A 24,696-nucleotide genomic window follows, 5' to 3' on the forward strand; every position below is an offset into this window, starting at 1 on the left:
CGGGTTTCCTCTGATGACTACGAGTCATTGGGCTGTTTCTCGTTCTAGTCAATGCACCGCGACTGGTATATCAAAGGCCGTGGTATGTGCTATCCCGCCTGTGCTTATAAAAGATTCCCTTATGTATGTAGCCGGTTTCCTCTCTAAGACAATAATGTAAAAATTACTAAATGTTTGACATCCAATAGCCGACGACTAATTAATCAATGTGCTCAAGTGGTGTCGTTAAACAAAAGCAAACTTTGTTTTGTTATTATTCCTCCCCATCCAACTCTAGATTGGAACTGGTGGTGTATTGGTTATACAGTGGGTTATGTCCTGTGCTAGTTTTGATTTAGTAAATCAGTGCCTAAGTCTGGGAGTGGCAGTCCTCTTTTGGGCGGTGCAAAAAAGATGTATTGCCCATTCAAAGATCTTCTCGGGAGTGGCTGTTTTCCTGTAGACGAGGCTCTAGATAGAGGTAAAGTTTGTTTTGTGTAACGACACCACTAGAGCACATTGATTTATTAATCATCAGCTATTGGATATCAAACATTTGGTAATTTTGTCATATAGTCTAAGAGGAAACCCGCTACATATTTTTTTTCCATTATAAGCAAGAGATCTTGTATAGGCACCATCTCACAGACAGGATAGCACATACCACGGCGTTTGATATACCAGTCGTGATGCACTGCCTGGAACGAGAAATAGCCCAATGGACTGGCACTAGATAGAAATTCATGGAATCGATCACTATTTTGTCAAATGTCCATTCGACTCTGCATTGTGCAGAGATACGGCCCTGATCATGTATTACGGTTTTGTCGTTCAGATTTATAAAACGTGTACTGAACTGATAACACCACGGCAAATATATATATTAAATGTGTGTATATATTTCCATAAGCGTACGAGACAGGATGGAACGTGGGGGGGGGGGGGGGGGGGACTATCGAAAATTTCGGGCAAAACAATAGAGATATTCTAGCAAAATAAGCTCGCCTGAAATCTTTTCACCATGTATTTCCATTATTCTAATTACAGTTTTAGATGTAATACATGTCCAAATGCGTAGTGATTTGTCTGCAACCCTGTACAGCTGTTACGAATTAATGATAATATGAATAAATGTTTAATTCCGGCAAACATTAGCCTGCCCCCTAACAAAATGGGAGCATGTACGCATATATATATATATATATATATATATATATATATATATATATATATATATATATATATATATATATATTCCAATGTGAGTGGCGGTGTTAAAGGCGCAGACCGTAGTTTCAACTCGTGGAATGGACACTAAGTTCAGTTAATCTACAAACCTGTAACACACTTGGATAAAGTTGCAGTACAGTGAAAGAAGTCTGTTACGTTAAAACAGGAAATATCATTAAAATATAGACTAGAACTCGAATCAATAACCCATACTTCTCAGACGCACGTGCGTTTTTAAAAATATGAAACATGCATTTTGTGATATTAGTAACACCAGGATGACCAGAAACACTTTGTTTCTACGGAAATGGATAATCTAAACAATAAAATATAAGTAATGTTTGATTTTTCAGTGATGATAAACGGTTCTAATAGTGAAACAAATATGTTGTAGTGTTTAAACACTAGAGTCTGTCCATTTAATGTTGATGCTAAGAGATCTAAAAACGCATACAAAATATATTATCAATATTAGATTTGGAGTAAAAATATGCTGTAGTGTTTAAAAACTAGGGTATGTCTCTTTAAAGTGCTTCTATGAAAATAATACAAGTAAACAGAAACGACATGACCGACTTTGATTCAGTAACAGTAATTTAGGTGGTCATACGTAAGTGGCAAATCCATCTTGTGTTTGTAAGAACCCTTTTGGAGATACAGAACACTTGTTAAGTTATTGTCCAAAATACAACATAATTTGTAACACCCATATATCAAGTCGTCATAAAAGACATAAACCTGACTATAGAAAAGACGAACAAAACCCCCCTAAAATATATTTCATATTTATGACACTAATCTGATACTTAACATATTGCATTGTTAGTGCCCACTATCTCAATTATCTAACGGGATTAAACCGGTGCGAACTTGCTTCGGATTCGCTATCTTCTTGTCTTGTAACAGATAATATGTCTGGACGTTGGGCTCGTCTCAAGACGTGTCATCATGTGATGTACACCGACTTGAAGATCAGGGGCGGATACAGGCTATTTCTAGGAAGGGGGTGCAACGTTTAAAAAGGGCACTTCAAGTACTCACGAAAGAGTGCAACATTGAAAAAGACACATACTGTATTCAAAAGTACACTGGCAATCATCCACAGAAATACCAAGCTAAAGTTATAGAGACATCCCTGAGTTTGCTACATTGTAAGATGTTTCCGACTAATAAAATATTTCTACGATTAAACTTACATATTAAATATATTTTCTTGTTTAGAATATCATTGTCTGTATATGTAATGTGTTTCTGGTCGTCTTGATATTTGTAAGAAGCCCAATTTGGATTTTGATATTTTAGGAAATAAAATAAAATTTAACCTAGTACACATATTAGAACGACCAAAAACACATTTAATATACAGCCACTAATATATTATGCAGAAAAATATATTTGATATGTTTTACAATCGTTAAAACGTCTCTGTTAGGCGATAACATCTTACCAATTGCAGCAAACTCAGGAATGTCCCTTTAACGTATGTTTTATTTAACGACACCACTAGAGCACATTGGATATTGTATGCCAAACATTTGGTAACTTTGACATTGTCTTAGATAGGAAGCCAGCAGCATTTGTCTATTATTAGCAAGGGATCTTTTATATGCGCTATCCCACAAACATGATAGCACATACCACGGCCTTTGATATACAAATGGTGGTGCAATATCTATATAAATAGCCTACAGAGATCGATCTTAGACAGATCGCTTTTGTATTCATCTGCCGAAAGAAGGTTTGTTTTGTTTAACGGCACCACTAGAGCACATTGATTAATTAATCATCATCTATTCGATGTCAAACATTTGGTAATCCTGGCACGTAGTCATCAGAGGAAATTCGCTACATTTTTCCATTAGTAGCAAGCCAGACATCTTTTATATGTACCATCCCACAAACAGGATAGCACATACAATGTCATTTGATATACCAGTCGTGGTCTTCTGCCTGGAACGCGAAACAGTCCAATGAACCCACTGACGGGGATCGATACCAGACCGACCACTCATCAGGCGAGCGCTTTATCACTACTACTACTACTGCTACTGCTGCTGCTGCTGCTGCTGCTGCTACTACTACTACTGCTGTTGCTGCTGCTGCTGCTGCTACTACTACTGCTGCTGCTGCTACTACTACTACTGCTACTGCTGCTGCTGCTACTACTACTACTACTACTACTGCTACTGCTGCTGCTGCTACTACTACTACTACTACTACTACTACTACTACTACTACTGCTGCGGCTGCTGCTGCTGCTACTACTACTACTACTGCTGCTGCTGCTGCTGCTGCTGCTACTACTACTACTACTACGACTACTACTGCTGCTGCTGCTTCTGCTGTTGCTACTACTACTACTACTACTGCTGCTGCTGCTGCTGCTGCTGCTACTACTACTACTACTACTACTACTGCTGCTGCTGCTGCTGCTGCTACTACTACTACTACTACTGCTACTGCTGCTACTACTACTACTACTACTGCTACTGCTGCTGCTACTACTACTACTACTGCTGCTGCTGCTGCTGCTACTACTACTACTGCTGCTGCTACTGCTGCTGCTGCTACTACAACTACTGCTGTTGCTGCTGCTTCTGCTGCTACTACTGCTGCTGCTGCTGCTACTACTACTACTACTACTACTACTACTACTACTACAACTACTACTACTACAACTACTGCTACTGCTACTACTACTGCTACTACTACTACTACTGCTACGCCTACTGTTACTACTACTACTGCCACTACTACTGCTACTGCTACTACTGCTACTACTACTATTACTGCTACTGCTGCTACTACTACTACTACTACTGCTACTACTACTACTACTACTACTACTACTACTACTACTGCTACTACTACTCTAACCATATTGTTGATTTTAGTGAGAAATCCCCCCAAAATTAAAAGTATATTTGTATGTATAATGGACAGACGTAAATAAGCATTGACTTAGATATTGTTGTTTTATATAGGACCAATCGTCAGCGCCCTTACAAACAGGTTTGGTTGTCGACCAGTGTGCATCACCGGAAGTCTCGTTGCCACGACCGGCTTTATACTGAGCACGTTCTCGCCCAATGTAGACATCTTGATTCTTACGTATGGAGTGATGGGAGGTAAGAAATATATTTTTTTTTATTTCGCTTCAAGCAACAAAAAGAAATTCCCACCTCAAAAAAATAAATAAAAATCATTCTATTTAAATGTTCATCTTTAAGGAGAAATTTTAGTGGCTAATCTGATCTATGAAAAATCAGCGTTAAAGTATCAGAAGTCACAGGAAACCCCCCACAGAAAAACTAACCCACCAACATCCACCAACCCTCACAGAGAAAACAAAACCAACAACAACAACAACCAAAACCCCCACAACAACAACCCCCGAGGTATATCTATGGAATAAGAAAGGAACGAAGGAAATGTTTTATTTAACGACGCACTCAACACATTTTATTTATGGTTATATGGCGTCGGACATAAGGTTAAGGACCACACAGATATTGAGAGAGGAAACCTCATGGGCTACTCTTTTTCGATTAGCAGCAAGGGATCTTTTATATGAACTATCCCATAGACAGGATAGCACATACCACGGCCTTTGATGTACCAGTCGTGGTGCACTGGCTGGAACGCGAAATAGCCCTATGGGTTCACCGACCGCGCATCAAGCGAACGCTGTACCACTAGGCCACGTCCCGCCCCTTCTGTGGAATAAAGTCAGCCTATATAGAGTAGTCATAACCTTAGCATACTCTGCCCTTATTACTTGGACATTACTTTTATAGTTTTATGCCAGCAACGTTCAAGGAAATGCGAATTACATCTTCGTATATTGTAGCCTATTTCAAACGTATTCCCTCGAAGAATCAAGAAGCTATATGTGTTGTATGAGCCGATTTCCGGTCATATGTTTCCTAGTGAAATACCAGTTTGTGATTTGATTCCTTAGGTCTCACTACACAGATGTCATGTGCCATTGAATCCCATGTTAAATTGCCCAACTTCAAATGAAGATTGCCAATAGAACGGGTTCTCGTTGGCACCAACAACATACACCATTGCGAACATACATTATATAAGCACTTATTTTCATTCCAAAATTGAGAACATTTCCGTCTCAGTTTTTTGCTATATGACCACATCTGGCTGTAGTACCGGTACGAACAGGTGGTTCATTAACCGATTCACTCCGGCTGTCTCTTGCGCTATACACCCATGTCCCAAAAGGTCAATGCACAATATTACAAAATAACATGGGTAAAATACAGCCAGGCTTACCATTAAACACACATATTGTTTTAATTCTTCACCATTTCCTGGAAGTGAATATGTGAACCATAACATGAGTCACAATTAAGACCTATAGTGGACCGTGATGAACTCTCACCCGGAGGTCACCTGTGTAGTCAGACCTTAGCAATCGAACGATTTCTACTTTAACTCTAGTCAATTAATTGATTCCAACTTTCGCTTTCGTTTTCAGGTATTGGTTTCGGTATGATGTATCTCCCGGCCATCGTCAGTGTTGGGTTCTATTTCGAGAAGAAGCGAGCCATCGCTACTGGAATCGGCGTGTGTGGATCAGGGATCGGGATGTTCATCTTCGCGCCTCTCACCAGATACCTATTGGACGCCTATGACTGGAAGAGCACCATCTTAATCCTCGCCGGAATAGTCTTTAACGGCATCGTATGCGGCGCGCTTATGAGGCCGCTGGAAGCAAAGAGAAAAAAGAAACCCAAATCTGGCGAAAATGGCCTAGGAAAACACGACACGAAATTCTTGTTTGACAATTCCGGCACGGAGTATACACGTTCAGTGCCGAATATAGTCCTGTCATCCGTGAACCAGGACAAACCGGGTCCCAAAATAGAAATCGTGAAACTGAGTCCATCGTCTTCTAAGCGCTATTTAAAACCTGAACTGATTACCGTTCTTGACGGAAATGACGCAGATGCGCCGGGGCCTCATATAAGACTGTTGGACATGGAGGACATGATTCACCATAGCAACCAGTCAGCTCAAAGTCAGGCGAACAGAACTTTCATTTCGGAGGCAAACCTGAACAAACTGAAAACCGAACTTTCCCGACCAATGTACCGGAAAGACATTTTCTACAGCGGGAGCATTATGCATATCCCAGAATTCCGCGTGCAACCGAATATGAAAAACTACATCCGGAGCGTCACAAGCATTCAGAGCGAACAGGAAATGTGCGATATTCCGTGTTTTAAGTGCCTCCCTCGTTCATCACGTGACACGCTGGCAGACATGCTGAACCTCCATTTGTTTAAAAACGTGACGTTCTTACTCATCTGTCTCGGGAATATATTAGCTATGTTAGGATTCTATGTGCCGTTCGTCTATTTGGCTGACAGGGCTATACGACTGGGCATCGCAGAAAACAAGGCGGCCTTTCTTCTGTCGGTGATTGGTGCGTATAATTTCGTTAATGATGGGTGGTAGGTTTTTGTTTGAACATGATTTAAGCTGTCGCTAAATTGTTATACTTATATAATTACATACAAACTGAATTTGCCAAATAGATCTTTCGAAACTGTACTTATTCACCGAGTCCTCTATGATACTGTCATAATGTTACATTTACCACTATATTCAAATGCAATTTATATATTCAGCTGTTCGATTGAATTATTTGTTATTCTGGCTCCTGCCATCCATGCAATAACTTAGTCTTTAGTTAACTAGAGGCTAGCAATCAGACCAATTAGTGTGAAACTAAATTACAGCAATCAGAGCCACTATGGACTTTAATTGTTGCCCCCAACTTAACAGCTAAGGACTGTAAATTCAGTGTCAACAATTAAATGTATCTTTTGAATATTCGTTTTCTATGCATGAAAGAAAAACCCCAAGGATGACAGCTCTGCTGTTCGTGCCATTGATTGAAGTTTTCAGTCGCAATGTCAACTCTATTGGGTGACCTGTGTGTCATCCACCCCAAGAGACCGGCCTCGGTGGCGTCGTGGTTAGGCCATCGGTCTACAGGCTGGTAGGTACTGGGTTCGGATCCCAGTCGAGGCATGGGATTTTTAATCCAGATACCGACTCCAAACCCTGAGTGAATGCTCCGCAAGGCTCAATGGGTAGGTGTAAACCACTTGCACCGACCAGTGATCCATAACTGGTTCAACAAAGGCCATAGTTTGTGCTATCCTGCCTGTGGGAAGCGCAAATAAAAGATCCCTTGCTGCTAATCGGAAAGAGTAGCCCATGTAGTGGCGACAGCGGGTTTCCTCTCAAAATATGTGTGGTCCTTAACCATATGTCTGACGCCATATAACCGTAAATAAAATGTGTTGATTGCGTCGTTAAATAAAACATTTCTTTTTTTCTTTCCACCCCAAGAGCGGAGACCTATATTATTGGTATTACCACGTTGGTAACAATATTTCAGGTTGGAAAGGAAAATAAGAACCTGCCACCCAACTTGTGACTTCTGTTACTCATTTAACATTCCGGTAAATTAACACAAGGAAAAGCAGGGCCGTACCCTCCGGGGTGGGGGGGGGGGGGGGGGGGGGTGGGGGGCAGGGGGCATTCTTTTTTACTCCAGAATATAGCATACACATCTCCAGGTTTAATAATTTGTATAGTGTTTCATTTGTTTATAAAAAGTAATGCCCCCCACTAGGATTTTTATCAGGGTACGGCCCTGAAAAGCTACGCTGTTAATATTAAGAACAAGTGTCATTTGGCACAATTGAATTCGAACCTTATACATCGACTCGAATTGCAGGGATGTAATTCACTAAACTCACTAAATTTTAGTTATGGCATGGTGCAGTGCGAAATACTTTCACGGACGATGCGATCTTGCTTAAGCCAGTTTAAGCGAGCTTTATAAATTAAGTACCAGGGCCCCGTTCGAGGAAAAAATCGTAGCTAAGGTTAATTGTAGTGACTTAAGGTGAGGTTTACAGCTGGCACAGGCACCGTAAACTTTACAGCCGTACCACAAAGCAGCCTTACGGTAATCCTAGAATTAGTTATATAATAAATTGGTTTCCTACTAATTGGAATATTTTGGATGTATTCAGTGGTACTGAAGATCCACCAAAGAACTTTGTAAATTTATTTGCTAAGCGATAATTGCCGAATGCATAAGACATGAGAGTTATTTGCCATATGTTCGTGTGAAGGTCGTAAGCACTAGAATATTTTTCATCGAACGCCGAGTTTCATAAATGTTATTATGTGCATAGTAGATCCTTTTTACAGAAACAGTTCGTATAGTTCTTTGAAAATGATCAAATTATCATCTAACTGCCATTTGACATCAACGTTAGTGGTTTACAACTACCTCTTACCAATTGTAAATTTCCACCGTAATTTACGACAATAATGAGCTGGCGATCGTAGAAAAAAAAATTAAGGTCGCGGTGGTACATGTAGGTATTTACGACGATAGTAGGGCTATAAGATCGCCTCGTGGGACGGGCTGGCGATCGTAGAAAAACAATAAGATCGCGATGGTAGGTATTTACGATAATCATAGTGCTATAAGAACGCCTTGTGGAAAACGTCACGGTCGCGATCATAAGTACTTACGATGAAATTGCTCGACCATTGGAATATCCTCAAAAAGAGACTCACTTAACTTCCCCTTAGAAGTCGAAAGTCATCCAGTTAAAAGCACCGGTATGTCATATTAATATTTAGACAACTTGGTCGACAATAGCATTCATCATATTTAAGCTCATATATCCTGGACAGAGAGGACGTGAGTCAAGAAAGACAACTGTCTAGGAGAAGCAATCTCCAAAATCAAAACTGGGCTGGAGAGGCTGAGAATCCTAGTAAGGAAACTCTCCTAGTAGAAGGAAAACTCCAAACTCAAACCAAGTCCACTGAAGTCAGAGTACAGAAGCTATCCATCAGCATTAGCGTGGGAACCGAAAGGAAATGTCTGTACATCCATCAAGTTCTATGATCATCAAGCTCATGTATCGTCACAGGACAAATTACCCAGGTCCCCAGGTTCACAAAACATCGTAAGCCTAGTTTTGCACGACTGTCACTGAACCGCAATTCTTATTACTGTTATAGATATATAAATATAGGTAGAAGTACACATATTTCTTCTTCTTTTTTGTGTGTCCTTAAAATGCTCAATTTTCCGTAATGATGTATTTTCTGCGTGAAATAGATACCAAACACACGTAAACACCAGGGCCCAGTTTAACAAACATTATAAGCCTAGTTTTGCACGACTGTCACTAAACCGCAATTATTATTTATATTATAGTTATATAAATATAGGTAGAAGTACACATATTTTATTTTTTATTTTTTTGTGTACTTAAAATGCTCCATGTTCCGTTATGATGTAATTTTCTGCGTGGAATAGATACCAAACACACATAAACACCAGGGTTCAATTTCATAAAACAGCGTAAGCCTAGTTTTGCACGTAAACGCAAATCTACGACCAAACTGCAATTCTTGTTACTGTTAGAAGTACACATATTTCATTTCATTTCCTCCTTTAAATGCTCCATCTTTCGTAATGATGTAAATTTTTTCGTGAAATAGATACCAAACACTTGTAGATACATGTATGGTATAACTGCCATTAGGGTCTACACGAGTCAAAAATACTGGACTCAAGTACTCGAGTGTCAAACTCGACCCGGACCCGAGTACCCGACATTTACACTAGACGATAATGACACTAAGGAATAAAGTGAAATAGTATATCATAATTCTAGCGCTGAAAATAGATGCCAAATCATTCTATTGTAGTGCATTGCACACATTCTCATAGCTCTGTAACGTTACGGGCTGCAAGCATATGTCAAAATGACATATACAAATATAATTAAATAAGAATGCTCTTCCTTGCACGGTGCTTGAAACTTAATTGCATATAGGCACGTTAATGTGTTATTGTCACGGGGATTCTATAATTCCCGTAACCGAATAAAACACGATTATCAAAATGTCTCTCCTACTTGTATATCTATTAGATCTCTCTGTAACAGGCTGTTAAACCCTAGTATGGCTCGTCTCTAGGTATGATCAGAGATACGATCTTATATAAAGTATATATTATTATAGCACGTTAGTTCTCTAGAAAACACAACAAAAACACAATACACTTTGGAATCTGTATTGATCTACGCTGACAAATGTACAGCCGTAGTAGTTAATTAATAACAGCAATAATAACAACCCAGAACTGATCACTTAATTAGTTAATCTCTAGGTGTCTAGTTACACAATATGCGAATCACTTCACCGTTACACCACACCCACACGTGTGATAATTGAGAAACGCTTCCAGGAGAAGTTAATTAATAAAGGAATTACAACACCATTCCTAACTGGTTAATTTTTAATTAACCCTTACTACTCGTTCAGTAACGTGTGATAATTTAGAAACGTTTGCAGGGGAACTTAATTAATAAAGGAATTACAGCTCTATTCCTAACGGGTTAATTTTTAATTAACCCTTAACTACTCTTTCAGTAATCTTGTAACACAGAATTAATACTTATCACAATAAAGACAATAACCTACAGTGTACCTAGGTCCGCTAGGATGACTGGCTAAGCTTTATATTACCAAATACTCGTATAATGTTAGAACAAAAAGTCTACGATTTACTTCGTCATATGACCGAAGACACTGTCTAAAGAATATTGGTATAATACAGTATTAAAATATTTAAAGTCACATCAATCACATCAAGGTTATACACAGAGCAGAAAATATATTTACCAAAGTCCAAACGGACTAACGTTCCCTCGGAGCCTTCCTATTCGTTCTCATCGATATCTCTAAAACACTAGCTATTTATTATAAATCAGGATTTTGCCTGGGGATACAAGGTGGTACCTCACGTATCATCTCATATTCTACATCTACTAGAGTCGATATATTTCTCTCTGATCGTCAGTCTGGCTGTCGCCAACCGCGAGCAATCTCCTGGCCATAAACAGCACTACCGGAGATATTACGTAACTACTAGCCACATGGCCTCCGCACCTGGCTGAGGGTGTGTATTAGGCGTACCGATCGAGGACGGTCGCGCAGAAGTCTTACGTAACAAGTTGCCCATCTGGGCTACGGGCAATAAACTGCACACGGCCCTCTAACACAATTAAAATCGCCACAGGCGAAACACATATAAGAGCATGTTCCGTGACAGTTATCCTATCACATTTCTTTCATGGGTACTCAAGTACTGTGAACGGACTCAGTCTTGCTAGACTCGACCCGTGCCCGAGTACTCGAGTACTCGTGGAGACTCTGTTAGTCGCAGACGGAAACTTACGATGTTTTTGTGAAATGGACCCCTGACTGGTATAAACTGCACGTCGCAGACGTAAACTTACGATGTTTTGTGAAATGGACCCCTGACTGGTATAAACTGCACGTCGCAGACGTAAACTTACGATGTTTTTGTGAAATGGACCCCTGACTGGTATAAACTGCACGTCGCAGACGTAAACTTACGATGTTTTTGTGAAATGGACCCCTGACTGGTATAAACTGCACGTCGCAGACGTAAACTTACGATGTTTTGTGAAATGGACCCCTGACTGGTATAAACTGCACGTCGCAGACGTAAGCTTACATGTTTTTGTGAAATGGACCCCTGACTGGTATAAACTGCAAGTCGCAGACGTAAACTTACGATGTTTTTTGTGAAATTAGCTTAAGGTTACCAATGTTTTAATGGCGTGAATCATTATTAGTTGTTTCGCATTACGAAAGCCACTCTCCAGCACCACAATATATTATTTCTAATCATTTGCAGGAGGACTGCCATTCTAAGACTGACATAGTCTAGCGGACATTTTGGAAATGATGTAGGTGTTGAAACTGTCGTTAGCTACGCGTCCTTGATATATCCAATTAATATTCAAGCACGCTGCCCTGTGCACACACGTCAGCTAGCTAAGCTGTCTTTTCAATTCGGGATCTTTTGCATGTACCATCTCACAAACAGGGCAGCATATACCGCGGCCTTTTATATAACAGTCGTAGTACACAGGCCATAGAATAATTGTGCCAGTGAACATTTAAAAACATGAAAATTGCTTATCAAAGACTTCTTGATGCTACTGGAAAAACTGTAGCATATTTTCTCTAATACTGCAAGTCACTAATAAGAAATCCAATAGCGGATGATTAAAGGGACATACGCTAGTTTTTAAACACTAAGGGTTATTTTTCACCGAGTCCCTAGTTTCAACCCGTAAACATGGACACTAAGTTTGGTTCATTTACAAATATGTAACAAATTTGGATACAACAGAGTGAAACAAGAGTCTGTAACGTTGAAATACCCATAAAAATAAGAATAAAACGCGTCTACATAACCGTTACTTCTCAGACGCACGTGCGTTTTTAAAAATAAGAAAAATGCACTTATTGGTATTAGAAACACCAGGATGACTAGAAACACTTCGGTCGTACGGAAATGGATAATCTATACAATAATATATACTCTTCAAAAAAAGAAACGCAAAAGGGTACAAATGGGTTATAACTCCGATTTTATGTTTCCTACCGGTTCATGCTTTGTGAATATAAGGTCATTGCATGTCCCAAACACATTCCCACGGTTACATTCGATAAAACGCAGCTACTGTAAAATAAAGTTTCAAAATGTGAATATTCGCAAAAACGCAGCCACGTGCAAACCATGTCACCACTGCACGTGCGTTGTCTGCACGTGCAACATGAACACCGACAGTATAAAAGTGCAGGGTGTTCGCTTGCCTGGCCTCTGTATCTGGCCGACAGTTGACAATCCAGGACATGCCACATCTCAGTGAACCGCATAGAAACAATGCCATCGGCCGACTAGACGCAGGCGAATCCAGAACGGCCGTTGCCAGGGCATTCCATGTGTCCCCAAGCACCATCTCCAGACTGTGGGACCGTTACCAGCAACATGGATCAACACGTGACCTCCCTAGATCCGGTCGACCACGGGTCGCTACCCCCGGGCAGGACCGCTACATCCGGGTACGCCACCTTCGGGAACGATTGACTACTGCCACCTCCACAGCCGCAGCAATACCAGGTTTGCGCAGGATATCCGACCAGACCGTACGGAACCGCTTACGTGAGGTAGGAATTCGTGCCAGACGTCCAGTTCGAGGTGTCATCTTAACACCACAACACCGTCGACTCCGACTGCAGTGGTGCCAGATTCATCGACAATGGCCTCAACTGCGATGGAGACAGGTGTGGTTCAGTGACGAGTCCCGATTTCTGCTCCGACGTCATGATGGAAGATGTCGCGTGTATAGGCGTCGTGGTGAACGTTATGCGGCAAACTGCGTGCAGGAAGTGGACAGATTCGGCGGGGGTAGTGTCATGGTGTGGGCAGCCATCTCACACACTGGCAGAACTGACCTGGTCCACGTGCAGGGCAACCTGAATGCACAGGGCTACATTGACCAGATCCTCCGGCCACACATCGTTCCAGTTATGGCCAACGCCAACGCAGTGTTCCAACATGACAACGCCAGGCCTCACACAGCACGTCTCACAACGGCTTTCCTACAGAACAACAACATTAATGTCCTTCCTTGGCCATCGATATCACCGGATTTGAACCCAATTGAGCATCTATGGGACGAGTTGGACCGACGCCTCCGACAGCGACAACCACAGCCCCAGACCCTGCCCGAGCTGGCAGCAGCCTTGCAGGCCGAGTGGGCCACCATCCCCCGGGACGTCATCCGTACTCTGGTTGCTTCAATGGGCAGGCGGTGCAGTTGTCAACACACGCGGAGGCCACACCCGGTATTGACTCCAGATGACCTTGACCTTGGTGGTGTGTCCTATCACTTACTCACAATGGACTAGAGTGAATTGTGAACAATCCTGCAACATTTGGTAATTATCGGACTCACCATTCAATAATTAAATCAATTCTCCAAATGTTACGACAATGTGGTTTTGCGTTACTTCTTTTGAAGAGTATATATATAAGTAATTTTAGTGACCATAAACTGCCTCTGACTGCTCTAATTGTGAAAAATATGCCTTTATATGAGTTTAAAAACTAGGTTCTGTTCCTTTAATAAATTAGTATGTCCCGGTTGTGTCGTTAAACAACACTACCATTAAATATTAGTATTGTTTTTGTTTTTTTCAGGTATAACCAACACAATTGGACGAGTTTTAGCCGGTTTCCTAGCTGACCTCAGAAAGGTGGACAGCCTCGTTATAAACAACATTGCCATGGTGATCCTAGGCGTCGGAACCATGCTGGCGCCACTTTGTGATACCTACGCTCTCTTTTGTGTCTTTGCTGCTGTATTTGGCCTCTGTGTGGGTAAGTCATCGGTCAGGTCAGGTCAAGTCATAGGTTTTAACGTGCTCATTCACACGCCTGTCCACCACGACTGGTATATCAAAGGCCGTGGTATGTGCTATCATGTCTGTGGTGGTGGTGCATATAAAACAACCCTTGCTACTAATGAAAAAAACTATTTAGCGGGTTTCCTCTCCAAGACTATATGTCAAAATTACCGAATGTTTGACATCCAATAGCCAATGATTAATAAATCAATGTGCTCTAGTGGTGTCGTTAAAAATAATTACCCCCCCCCCCCAAAAAAAAAAAAAAAAAACAAAAACAAAAAAAAAACAAAAAAAACAACAACAACAAAACAACAAACAAACAAACAAAAACAAACAAAACAAAACAAACAAATACACGCCTGTCATGGGCGCAGATGTCGACTTTGGCCGGTTCCTCCGTCCAGGACAAGAAACGGGTTGAGTGTGTGGATGGATGGGGGTGTGGGTGTGAGGGTGGTGGTGATGGTGGGTGTGTGTGTGTGGGGAGAGTGGACCGCCCGCGCTGTGCAAGGGCAGGGAAGCACATGCAGCCCGACCAGTGTCGGTAGCGGGCGAGGGCATTTGTGGTGCTGTGGAATTTGAGGGCGAGTGGTAAAGCGCTCGCTTGATGCGCGGTCGGTTCGGGATCGATCCCCGTCGGGCCCATTGGGCTATTTCTCGCTCCAGCCAGTGCACCACGACTGGTACATCAAAGGCTGTGGTATGTGCTATCCTGTCTATGGGATGGTGCATATAAAAGATCCCTTGCTGCTAATCGAAAAGAGTAGGCCATGAAGTGGCGACAGCTGGTTTCCTCCCTCAATATATGTGTGGTCCTTAATCATATGTCCGACGCCATATAACCGTAAATAAAATGTGTTGAGTGCGTCGTTAAATAAAACACTTCCTTCCTTTCTTTCCTATTGAATTTGGAAAAAGTCCCGTAGGATTAAATAGTTTTCGCAATTTCGTGAGGTAATTTTGGCGTATTTCATAACCGGGTACGGACATTTGATCATGCTAATATGTCGTTAGACGCGGATCCAGGGAGAAGGAGCCGAGGGGCGCTACCCCTGTCCTTTTTTAGCTGACGTTAAAACCCCCACAAAAACCCCTGCTACAAGCACCTGTTACCTTATCTGCTCCCTCCCCCCACCTTTCACAAACCCCATGATCCGCTCCTGGGGTGGGCGCTATGAACCGTTTAAATGATACATACTTGCATACATACTCAATATTTGAGAGGTGGAAATTTGGTGTTATTTCCATCTATGAGATTTTATTTAGTAGTATTAGGCCCGTAGGAACGATATCTTGAGGGGAGGCAGGAGGGATGGGGTGGCAAACTCTAATGGAGAGGCCACAGTCTCTTGGGGGGGGGGGGGGGCACAATATTATAAACTTTATTTATACAGAGTTGGACAAACAAAACCACGTATACTTTCGTCCTCATAGGGGCACAGTCCCCCCCCCCCCCCCCCCCCGTCCACCCCCGCCGGTCCCTACGGGCCACAGTATACATTCTGTATTCATGCTACATGCGAGCCAACCAAAAGTATTCACTTGTATATTTTATAAGGGACTGTAACAGGCAATTTGTCGTAATATAAAGCGACGATCGCTGTTTTTATTATGTATTAATGCAAATTCAAGTACTAAATTTCATAGCATAAACGCGGGGGAAAAAAGAAAGAAAATAAAGGTTAAAAACATTTTCATGACGCTATTGGGAAAGGACAAAATACTCATCTCCACATGACAAACTATAAACTATAAACTGATATTTTTTATTGATCTATAAATCAAATAGCGTGGCGGATCCACAAAATGAAATCGAGAAGAGGTCGCAACAAGGCTGTGATGCTGGCGGATGGGAAAAGGGAAGTAGTAGTAATTTTGTTTACAATAGGCAGGGGCAGATGCAGGATATTTCTTGGGACGGGTGTAACGTTTGAAATGGTCACCTACAGTGTTCAAAAGCACACCAACATGTATTATCCGTATGGTAAGTCCGACGCCATATAGCCGTAAATAAAATGTGTTGAGTTGTGTCGTGAAATAAAACATTTCTTTCCATATGGTAATCTACAGTCAGAAATATTAAGCTGACAAACAAGTTCGTTACTTAAAACCAATAAATGCATTTCTAAGGTGGGTGCAAACCTCCAAATTTGTTCCTTGGATTCACGCGTGCAGTCCTTCGAGCATAAGCTGGAGCAAAACCTCAAATTCCAGCAAAAAGTATACAGATATTCGGGCAAAATGTGCTAACCTGAGACCTTTTTACTATGTATTTCTACCATTTTACCCTCAAAATTAGTTGTAGTCCATGTAAAATGCGTAGTGATTCGTTTGTAACCCTATATAACTGTTCAACAGTAATGCTAGTAATGAATAAATGTTGTTATCCAGATTCGGGCAATTCCGTTTAATTCAGGCAAAAACCAGCTGGACCCACAACAAAAATGGGAAGGAAGGAAGGAAATGTTTTATTTTAACGACGCACTCAACACATTTTATTTACGGTTATATGGCATCGGACATATGGTTAAGGACCACACAGATATTGAGAGAGGAAACCCGCTGTCGCCACTTCATGGACTACTCTTTTTCGATTAGCAGCAAGGGATCTTTTATATGCACCATCCCACAAACAGGATAACACATACCACGGCCTTTGATATATCAGTCGTGTTGCACTGGCTGGAGCGAGAAATAGCTCAATGGGCCCACCGACAGGGTTCGATCCCAGACCGCCCCCGCATCGAGCGGGCGCTTTAACACTGGCTGCGTCCCGCCGCTACAAAAATGGGAGCCCGTGTGTCTATGCCTTGGATCCATGCACGCTTGCAGTCCTTCGAAGGCCGTTCTAATGGTTAAATTGATGCAATATATATTAAACTTGGATTAGCATTTCGAACACGTCTTGTTGATATGAATCACCGGCCTCGGTGGTGTCGTGGTTAAGCCCACAAGGATACGGCTGGTAGGTACAGGGTTCGCAGCCCGGTACCTGCTCCCACCCAGAGCGAGTTTTAACGACACAGTGGGTAGGTGTAAGGCCACTACACCCTATTCTCTATCACTAACTTCTAACAACTAAAAAGTCACTAACTCACTGTCCTCGACAAACAGCTGAGGTGTGTGTCCAGGACAGCATGCTTGAAGCTTGATTGGATATAAATACGAAAATAAGTTAAAATGTGTAGCCATGGCGGAGCATAGGGGTGGGGTGGGATGGGGAATTGTCCTCCTCATTCACATTTCATTTTAACTTATTTTCATACTTATATCCAATTGAATTTCAAGCACGCTGTCCTGGACACATACCTCAACTATCTGGGCTGTCTGTCTATGACAGTGGGTTAGTTGTTAGTTGGTGCTTGAACCTCAATTGGTTAGTGAGAGAGAAGAGGGTGCAGTGGCCTTACACCTACCCATTGAGCCCTTAAGAACTCGCTCTAGGTTGGAGCCGGTACTGGGCTGCGAACCCTGTACTTACGAGCCTGTAGTCCGATGGCTTCACATATTGACATATTCCTCCCTCCACCTTATATACTAGCATGTATATGGTTGAGATTACGATAGTCGTAAGTGTCCCTTTGTCGATTAAGATCTTTTTTGCGAGGAAGTGCGAATTAGTCAAATAAATCATCGGTCACCAACCGTTCGGAATATCTTGTATGTATTCAGTGGTATTAGACATCCATAAAGAAACTTAGTTTATTTGTTAAGCGATAATAATAGCTGAATTCATAAGACACGAGAGTTATCTCCCATATTTTCGTGTGACGGTCGTAGGGCCTAGACTATTTTTCATTGAACGAAGTTTCATAAACGGTATTATTGGCAGACCTATATTAGATCCATCTGTATACAAAGAGTTCATAAACGTTTAGATCATCATCATCATCATCATCATCATCTTCACTAGTGGCTTACAACTACTTCAGGGGCGGGACGTAACCCAGTGGTAACGTGCTCGTTTGATGTGCGGTCGGTCTAAGATCGATCCTCGTCGGAGAGTCCATTGGGCTATTTTTCTTTCCTTCCAGTCATTGTACCTCGACTGGTATATAAAAGACCGTGGTATGTGCTATCCTGTCTGTGGCATGGCGCATATAAAAGACCCCATTCTACTAATTGAAAAATGTAAGACTCTCTCTCTCTCTCTCTCTCTCTCTCTCTCTCTCTCTCTCTCTCTCTCTCTCTCTCTATATATATATATATATATATATATATATATATATATAACCGTTGATTAATAAATATATGTGCTCTAGTGGTGTCGTTAAACAAACCAAAAACTATTTAAAGTTTATTTGGTGAAACGACACCACTAGAGCACATTGATTTATTAATCATCGGCTTTTGGATGTTAAACACTTTCTGACTTATAATCTTAGAGAGGAAACCCGCTACATTGTTCTATTAGTAGCAAAGGATCTTTTATATACACCATCCCAAAGACAGGATAGCACATACCACGGCCTTTCATATACCAGTCATGGTGCACTGGCTGAAACGGGAAATAGCCCAATGGGTCCACCGACGGCGATCGATCCTAGACCGACCGCGCATCAGGTGGGCGTTTTACCACTGGGCTGCGCTCCGCCCCCAAACAATGATCAAACCAGACTGATAGGAAGGGTATCTGGAGTCGGCATCACACTCTCTAGAGCGGGGGCCATATAGTAAAGTAAAGTAAAGTTTGTTTTATTTAACGACGCCGCTAGAGCACATTGATTTTTTATCTTATCATCGGCTATTGGACGTCAAACATATGGTCATTCTGACACTGTTTTTAGAGGAAACCCGCTGTCGCCACATAGGCTACTCTTTTTACGACAGGCAGCAAGGGATCTTTTATTTGCGCTTCCCACAGGCAGGATAGCACAAACCATGGCCTTTGTTGAACCAGTTATGGATCACTGGTCGGTGCAAGTGGTTTACACCTACCCATTGAGCCTTGCGGAGCACTCACTCAGGGTTTGGAGTCGGTATCTCGATTAAAAATCCCATGCCTCGACTGGGATCCGAACCCAGTACCTACCAGCCTGTAGACCGATGGCCTGCCACGACGCCACCGAGGCCGGTGGGCCATATAGAGTAGGACGAAAAAGCATACACTTTCGCCCCCTCGTTTCCTATCGGCCTGCTAAGAAACCAAAAATAAAATACTTACCTCTTTTGATATATTCATTCAACACAACGGACCTGTGTAGTAGTTCGATGTCGTCATTAGGTAGTAGTAGATCCTTGCCCAGATGTTTCACATTTAAAATAAATATGCTTATAAATGTTGAACAGCGATGTACGATGTACGTAGTGTCGCTTTGACATCAAGAAGCATATTAATTTAAGACGTCATAGCATTGTTGACGTCACGTCAAATGAGCGTTTTTATGGTAATGTGTTCGGGAATTTTCGTAACATAACGGAAAATGTCCAAATATCTTTGAAATACGCACTCCAGCACCCTCCGGCTCCCCCTAGATCCGCACCTGACAGGGAATAAAGATAGCACAGTACTATGTATGTAGTGAAAATCACCGGCAGGATTGATGGCGCAGATAATGTAAAGTGCATTAAAATAGTCAATCACTGACACATCTTAAACTTTCATTGGATGTTACAATAATATAAATTTTAAAATATTGTAGTAAATGAAATTATTATTATTATTATTATTTTATTTTGTATTATTATTATTATTATTATTATCGTCTTTTTTGTAAAATTTATTATTATTAAAAAAAAAATATCGGGCGTGGTGTTCTTTTTGTTTTGTTTTTGTGTGATTTTTTTTTTGGGGGGGGGGGTGGGGGGTGGGTGGGGGGGGTGGGGGGTAGATACAATTCAACACACAATCTTTACACTTGACAAAAAAAAATTGTCATTATGCGACTATGTTTAAAGGGACATTCCCGAGTTTGCTGTATTGTAAGATGTTTCCGACTAATAAAATACTTCTACGATTAGACTTACATATTATATATATTTTCTGTTTAGAATATCAGTTTCTGTATATTCAATGTGTTTCTGGTCGTCTTAATATTTGTAAGAAGCCCTACGTACGAAAAAAATATTTTTTAGGAAAGAAAATGAAAATTAACCTACTACAAATATTAGAACGATCAGAAACATGTGTAATATACAATCACTAATATTCTAAACGAGAAAATATATTTAATATGTAAATTTAATCGTAGAAATATTTTATTAGTCGATAACATCTTAAAACAGTGCAGCAAACTCCCTTTAAGTGCATGTATCTTAAACCTGTAGTACCGGTGTTTATATGTATTATTTAACCATTTAGAGCATTTTCTTAGTGCCGGTGTAAGCATTTCTAAAGAAGGGGGCGGGGTTTAGCTCAGTCGGTTGAGTGCTTGCTTGTGGTGCTCGCGTCACAGGATCGAACCACCTCGGTGGATCCATTCAGCTGATTGGGGTTTTCTCGTTCCAACCACAACTGGATAAAGGCCGTGGTATGTGTTTTCCTGTCTGTGAGGAAATACATATAAATAGAGAATAACTAGATATTTGCTTTATCCTGTGAAGGTAAGAATTGGACAATTCCGCGAGGCTATGTCGAGCGGAATTTCTCATTCGGCCTGAACTGGATGAAGCAGATATCCGACCGACGTCATTAAAGGGACATTCCTGAATTTGCTGCAATTGTTAAGATTGTTATCGACTAACAGAGAGTTTTTAGCGATTGTAATTTCATATCAAATATATTTTTCTGCATAAAATGTTAGTGGTTGTATATTATACGTCTTTCTGATCGTTTTAATATTTGTACTAGGTTAATTTCATTTTATTTCCTAATTATTATTTTTTTTCGTACGTACGAAATTATTTCAAAACAAAATCCAGTTTCGGCTTCTTACAGATATTAAGACGACCAGAAACTCATTGAATATACAGACACTGATATTTTAAACAAGAAAATATATTGAATATGTAAGTTTAATCATAGAAATAAGTACGTTTAGTCTGAAACATCTTACAGTGCAGCAAAGTCGGGAATGTCCCTTTAACTAGTTATAATCTTTATCTTGCAGACCATAAAAATTAAGGAGAAAAGCTATTATTTCTGTTATTTCAGCCACATTGTACGATGACCTAGATTTTGTAAAGTAGCTATGCGTATGACGTTAAATGCGTAACGTCAAAAATTATAACCTGCTAGTAGCTGGCAATGACTTTGCTCTATCCATCATCATATGCTGTCAGTAGAAACGGTGATAAAAGATCCGTTGCTGCATTAGGGAAAAAAAATGTAGCGGGTTTCCTTTGATGACTACGAGTTAGAATTACCAAATGTTTGTCATTCAATAGCCGGTGATTAATTAATCGATGTGCTCCAGTGGTGTCGTTAAACAGAACAAACAAACTTTAACTTAGTGTCGAACGGTATTCTTCAATAACGCTACCCCAAAATTGTCTTCTACATTTTAAAGTCGATAAGCGGTCTGCTATTTCAGTCATCATCAGCACCATCATTATCATCATCATCATTGTCGTTATAGTCGTCATCATCATCATCATCATCATTTAAACCTAAATATAATGGATACGGTTTAATGTTAATATATATGTTTATACATTTTTCGATTTAATGGGGCGGAACGTAGCCCAGTGGTAAAAAGCGCTGGCCAGATGCGCGGTCGGTCTAGGATCGATCCCCGACGGTGGGCTCTTTGGGCTATTTCTCGTTCCAGCCATAACACCAAACAATGAAGCGGATTTCCTCTCTAAGACTATATGTTTGACACCCAACAGCCGATAATTATCTCTAGTGGTGTCGTAAAACAAAACAAACTTTAACTTTTTCTAGATTTAAAGAGGAAAAAAACATTTCAGGGGCGTAGGTTGGGGGGGGGGGGGGGGGGGGTTCGGACGAAAAAACACTCTGAAGCAAATGGTCCGCTTTCAGTACTAAAACATACAGGTTTATAAATATGGAGTTTCGGGTGGTGCAAAAACAAAATAGAAAAAAGTCCACTTGGTTCATATTCGAACCCCATAGGTCCAGATCACGCTACGCCCCTGCATTTCCCCCTTGTTCTCCGATGATTTATGGATCTGCCCTCATTCACACTATTTTCGTTTTCTTTTTTCTTGTGACAGCTGCTTATATATCTCTCACGTCAATCATCCTGTGTGACTTGCTTGGATTGGAGAATCTGACCAATGCCTTTGGACTGCTGACGTTAGCACGTGGTATTTCGTCAGCTGCCGGACCGCCCATTGCAGGTAAGTCGCTTAGTATATATTGGGTGTTCCACCCCCACCAACACCCCCCACCGCCAAAAACAAAAACCCAACAAAACTAATATTATTGATATTAGAATAGTATTTCGTAAATTGCCGTGTTCAGAGCATTGCTATTATTACTACCTAGTGGCGGATCCAGGGTGTGTGTGAATATGGTGGCTAGCCACCCCCTCCCTTCCTTGGCACTTTTTGGTTGTTTTATGTTCATTCCAAACATATTTCATGAATTTTACGAATTAAACGCAGTCGGTGTACTGATCGACATTTTCCATTTTCAGAAAAATACATTAAACATGACGTCACAGACAAAATATTACGTTTGTATCAGTGACGTTTAATATTATTTTTACCGTTTGCCCCCGCCGGTTCACTCCATCCCAATCCAGCCACACCCCCACACCCCTTATTATTTTCTAGATTCGCCATTGCTACCGTTGTGTAATTTATTTCAGGCTCTATTTCTTTTCTTAAAATATATATATATATATTTCGTTTTCCTAATTTGATATTTAGGTAATAGTTCTTAAAGTACTTTAAAGGGACATTCCTGAGTTGAAACTTTTCAACGACTGTAATTACATATCGAATATATTTTTCTGCATAAAATATTAGTGACTGTATATTAAACGTGTTTCTGATCATTCTAACATTTGTACTAGGTTAAATTTCATTTTATTTCCTAAAATATGTTTTTCGTACGTATGAAATTATTTGACGACGCAATCCAGTTTGGGCTTCTTACAAATATTAAGACGGCCAGAAACACAATGAATGTACAGACACTGATATTCTAAACAAGGAAATATATTTAATATGGAAGTTTAATCGTAGAAATATTTTATTAGTCGGAAACACTTACAATGCAGCAAACTCGGGAATGTCCCTTTAAACAACAACAACAACAACAAAAAATACTCCCCCACCGCCCGCCCCTCGCAACATTCCTATTTGTATTACTACGACCGTTGTTTTATTTATTTCAGGCGCTGTGTTCGAAATCAGCCAGAACTACAACATTTCATTTTACATGGGCGGCGCCTTTATCATAGGTGGCGCCCTCTGTCACATAGTGTTACACACGCCATGCATGACGCGACGGACGAAAAAGGCAACGCAAGATGCGGCAGTTGTTACAAAAGTCGGGATCGAGGCAGATAGCCCGGATGTTGCGCAGGACAGAGTTTAACAGACACTATTAAAGCACCAGTCTATAATTTATTACACACCCATTGGAGATAACACATAGTTGTTTACACACATACGTGTGTTAACAGTTCGAAGACATACGACTGGCTGCTCCTAGGTGATGACCAGGTCACCAATGCCATACCTCCAATAAAAAATAACAGTACGTGGAAGTCGATTACACTGTGACGTATAGTTAACCTGGCAATCATGTGTCTGTGACGCGTAACTCAGCTACAAGTGGAACGGCTGTAAATATTTTTTAGTCGAAAAAGATGTTAAAATTTGCTTAAAACCTGGTTTTTGAGGATATGTAAGAAATAGAATAATACATTCGTGTCCGTTAGATACTATTTATCTCATAACACGTTGTTTAAAAACGTATCAGACTCGGTGTAGCTCGCTAGATATATTTTAGACAACTCGTGAGATAAATGGTATCTAACGGCCACTCATGTATTATATATATATTATATATATATATATATATATATATATATATATATATATATATATATATATATATATATATATATATTATAATGTGCATTTGTGAATGGTGTAAGAGGATCACTGAAATGTCAGTAAGATATAGTAAATATTATTCGGAACACCTCGTCCCATTACGGATTCTTCCGTAGGATTCAGGAAATGCACCGAAAAGTTTCGAGT

The 24,696-nt window shown here is 40.7% G+C and overlaps 1 protein-coding gene across 2 annotated transcripts in view; it reads left to right on the top strand.

Annotated features, from left to right (window-relative positions):
• Positions 1–24,175, top strand: part of LOC121386632 (monocarboxylate transporter 14-like) — a 40,949-nt gene extending 16,774 nt beyond the window's left edge. For both annotated transcript variants that reach the window (XM_041517597.1, XM_041517596.1), the window contains 5 exons: positions 4,194–4,337; positions 5,705–6,655; positions 14,366–14,545; positions 22,693–22,818; positions 23,823–24,175. In XM_041517597.1, the coding sequence (XP_041373531.1) occupies positions 4,194–4,337; positions 5,705–6,655; positions 14,366–14,545; positions 22,693–22,818; positions 23,823–24,025 (1,604 nt within the window). In that variant the 3' untranslated portion in view covers positions 24,026–24,175. The remainder of the gene's footprint in view (positions 1–4,193; positions 4,338–5,704; positions 6,656–14,365; positions 14,546–22,692; positions 22,819–23,822) is intronic.
• The last annotated feature ends 521 nt before the right edge of the window (positions 24,176–24,696 follow it).

Source organism: Gigantopelta aegis, chromosome 12 (genome assembly GCF_016097555.1).
Source record: "Gigantopelta aegis isolate Gae_Host chromosome 12, Gae_host_genome, whole genome shotgun sequence".
Taxonomy (NCBI): Eukaryota; Metazoa; Mollusca; class Gastropoda; order Neomphalida; family Peltospiridae; genus Gigantopelta; species Gigantopelta aegis.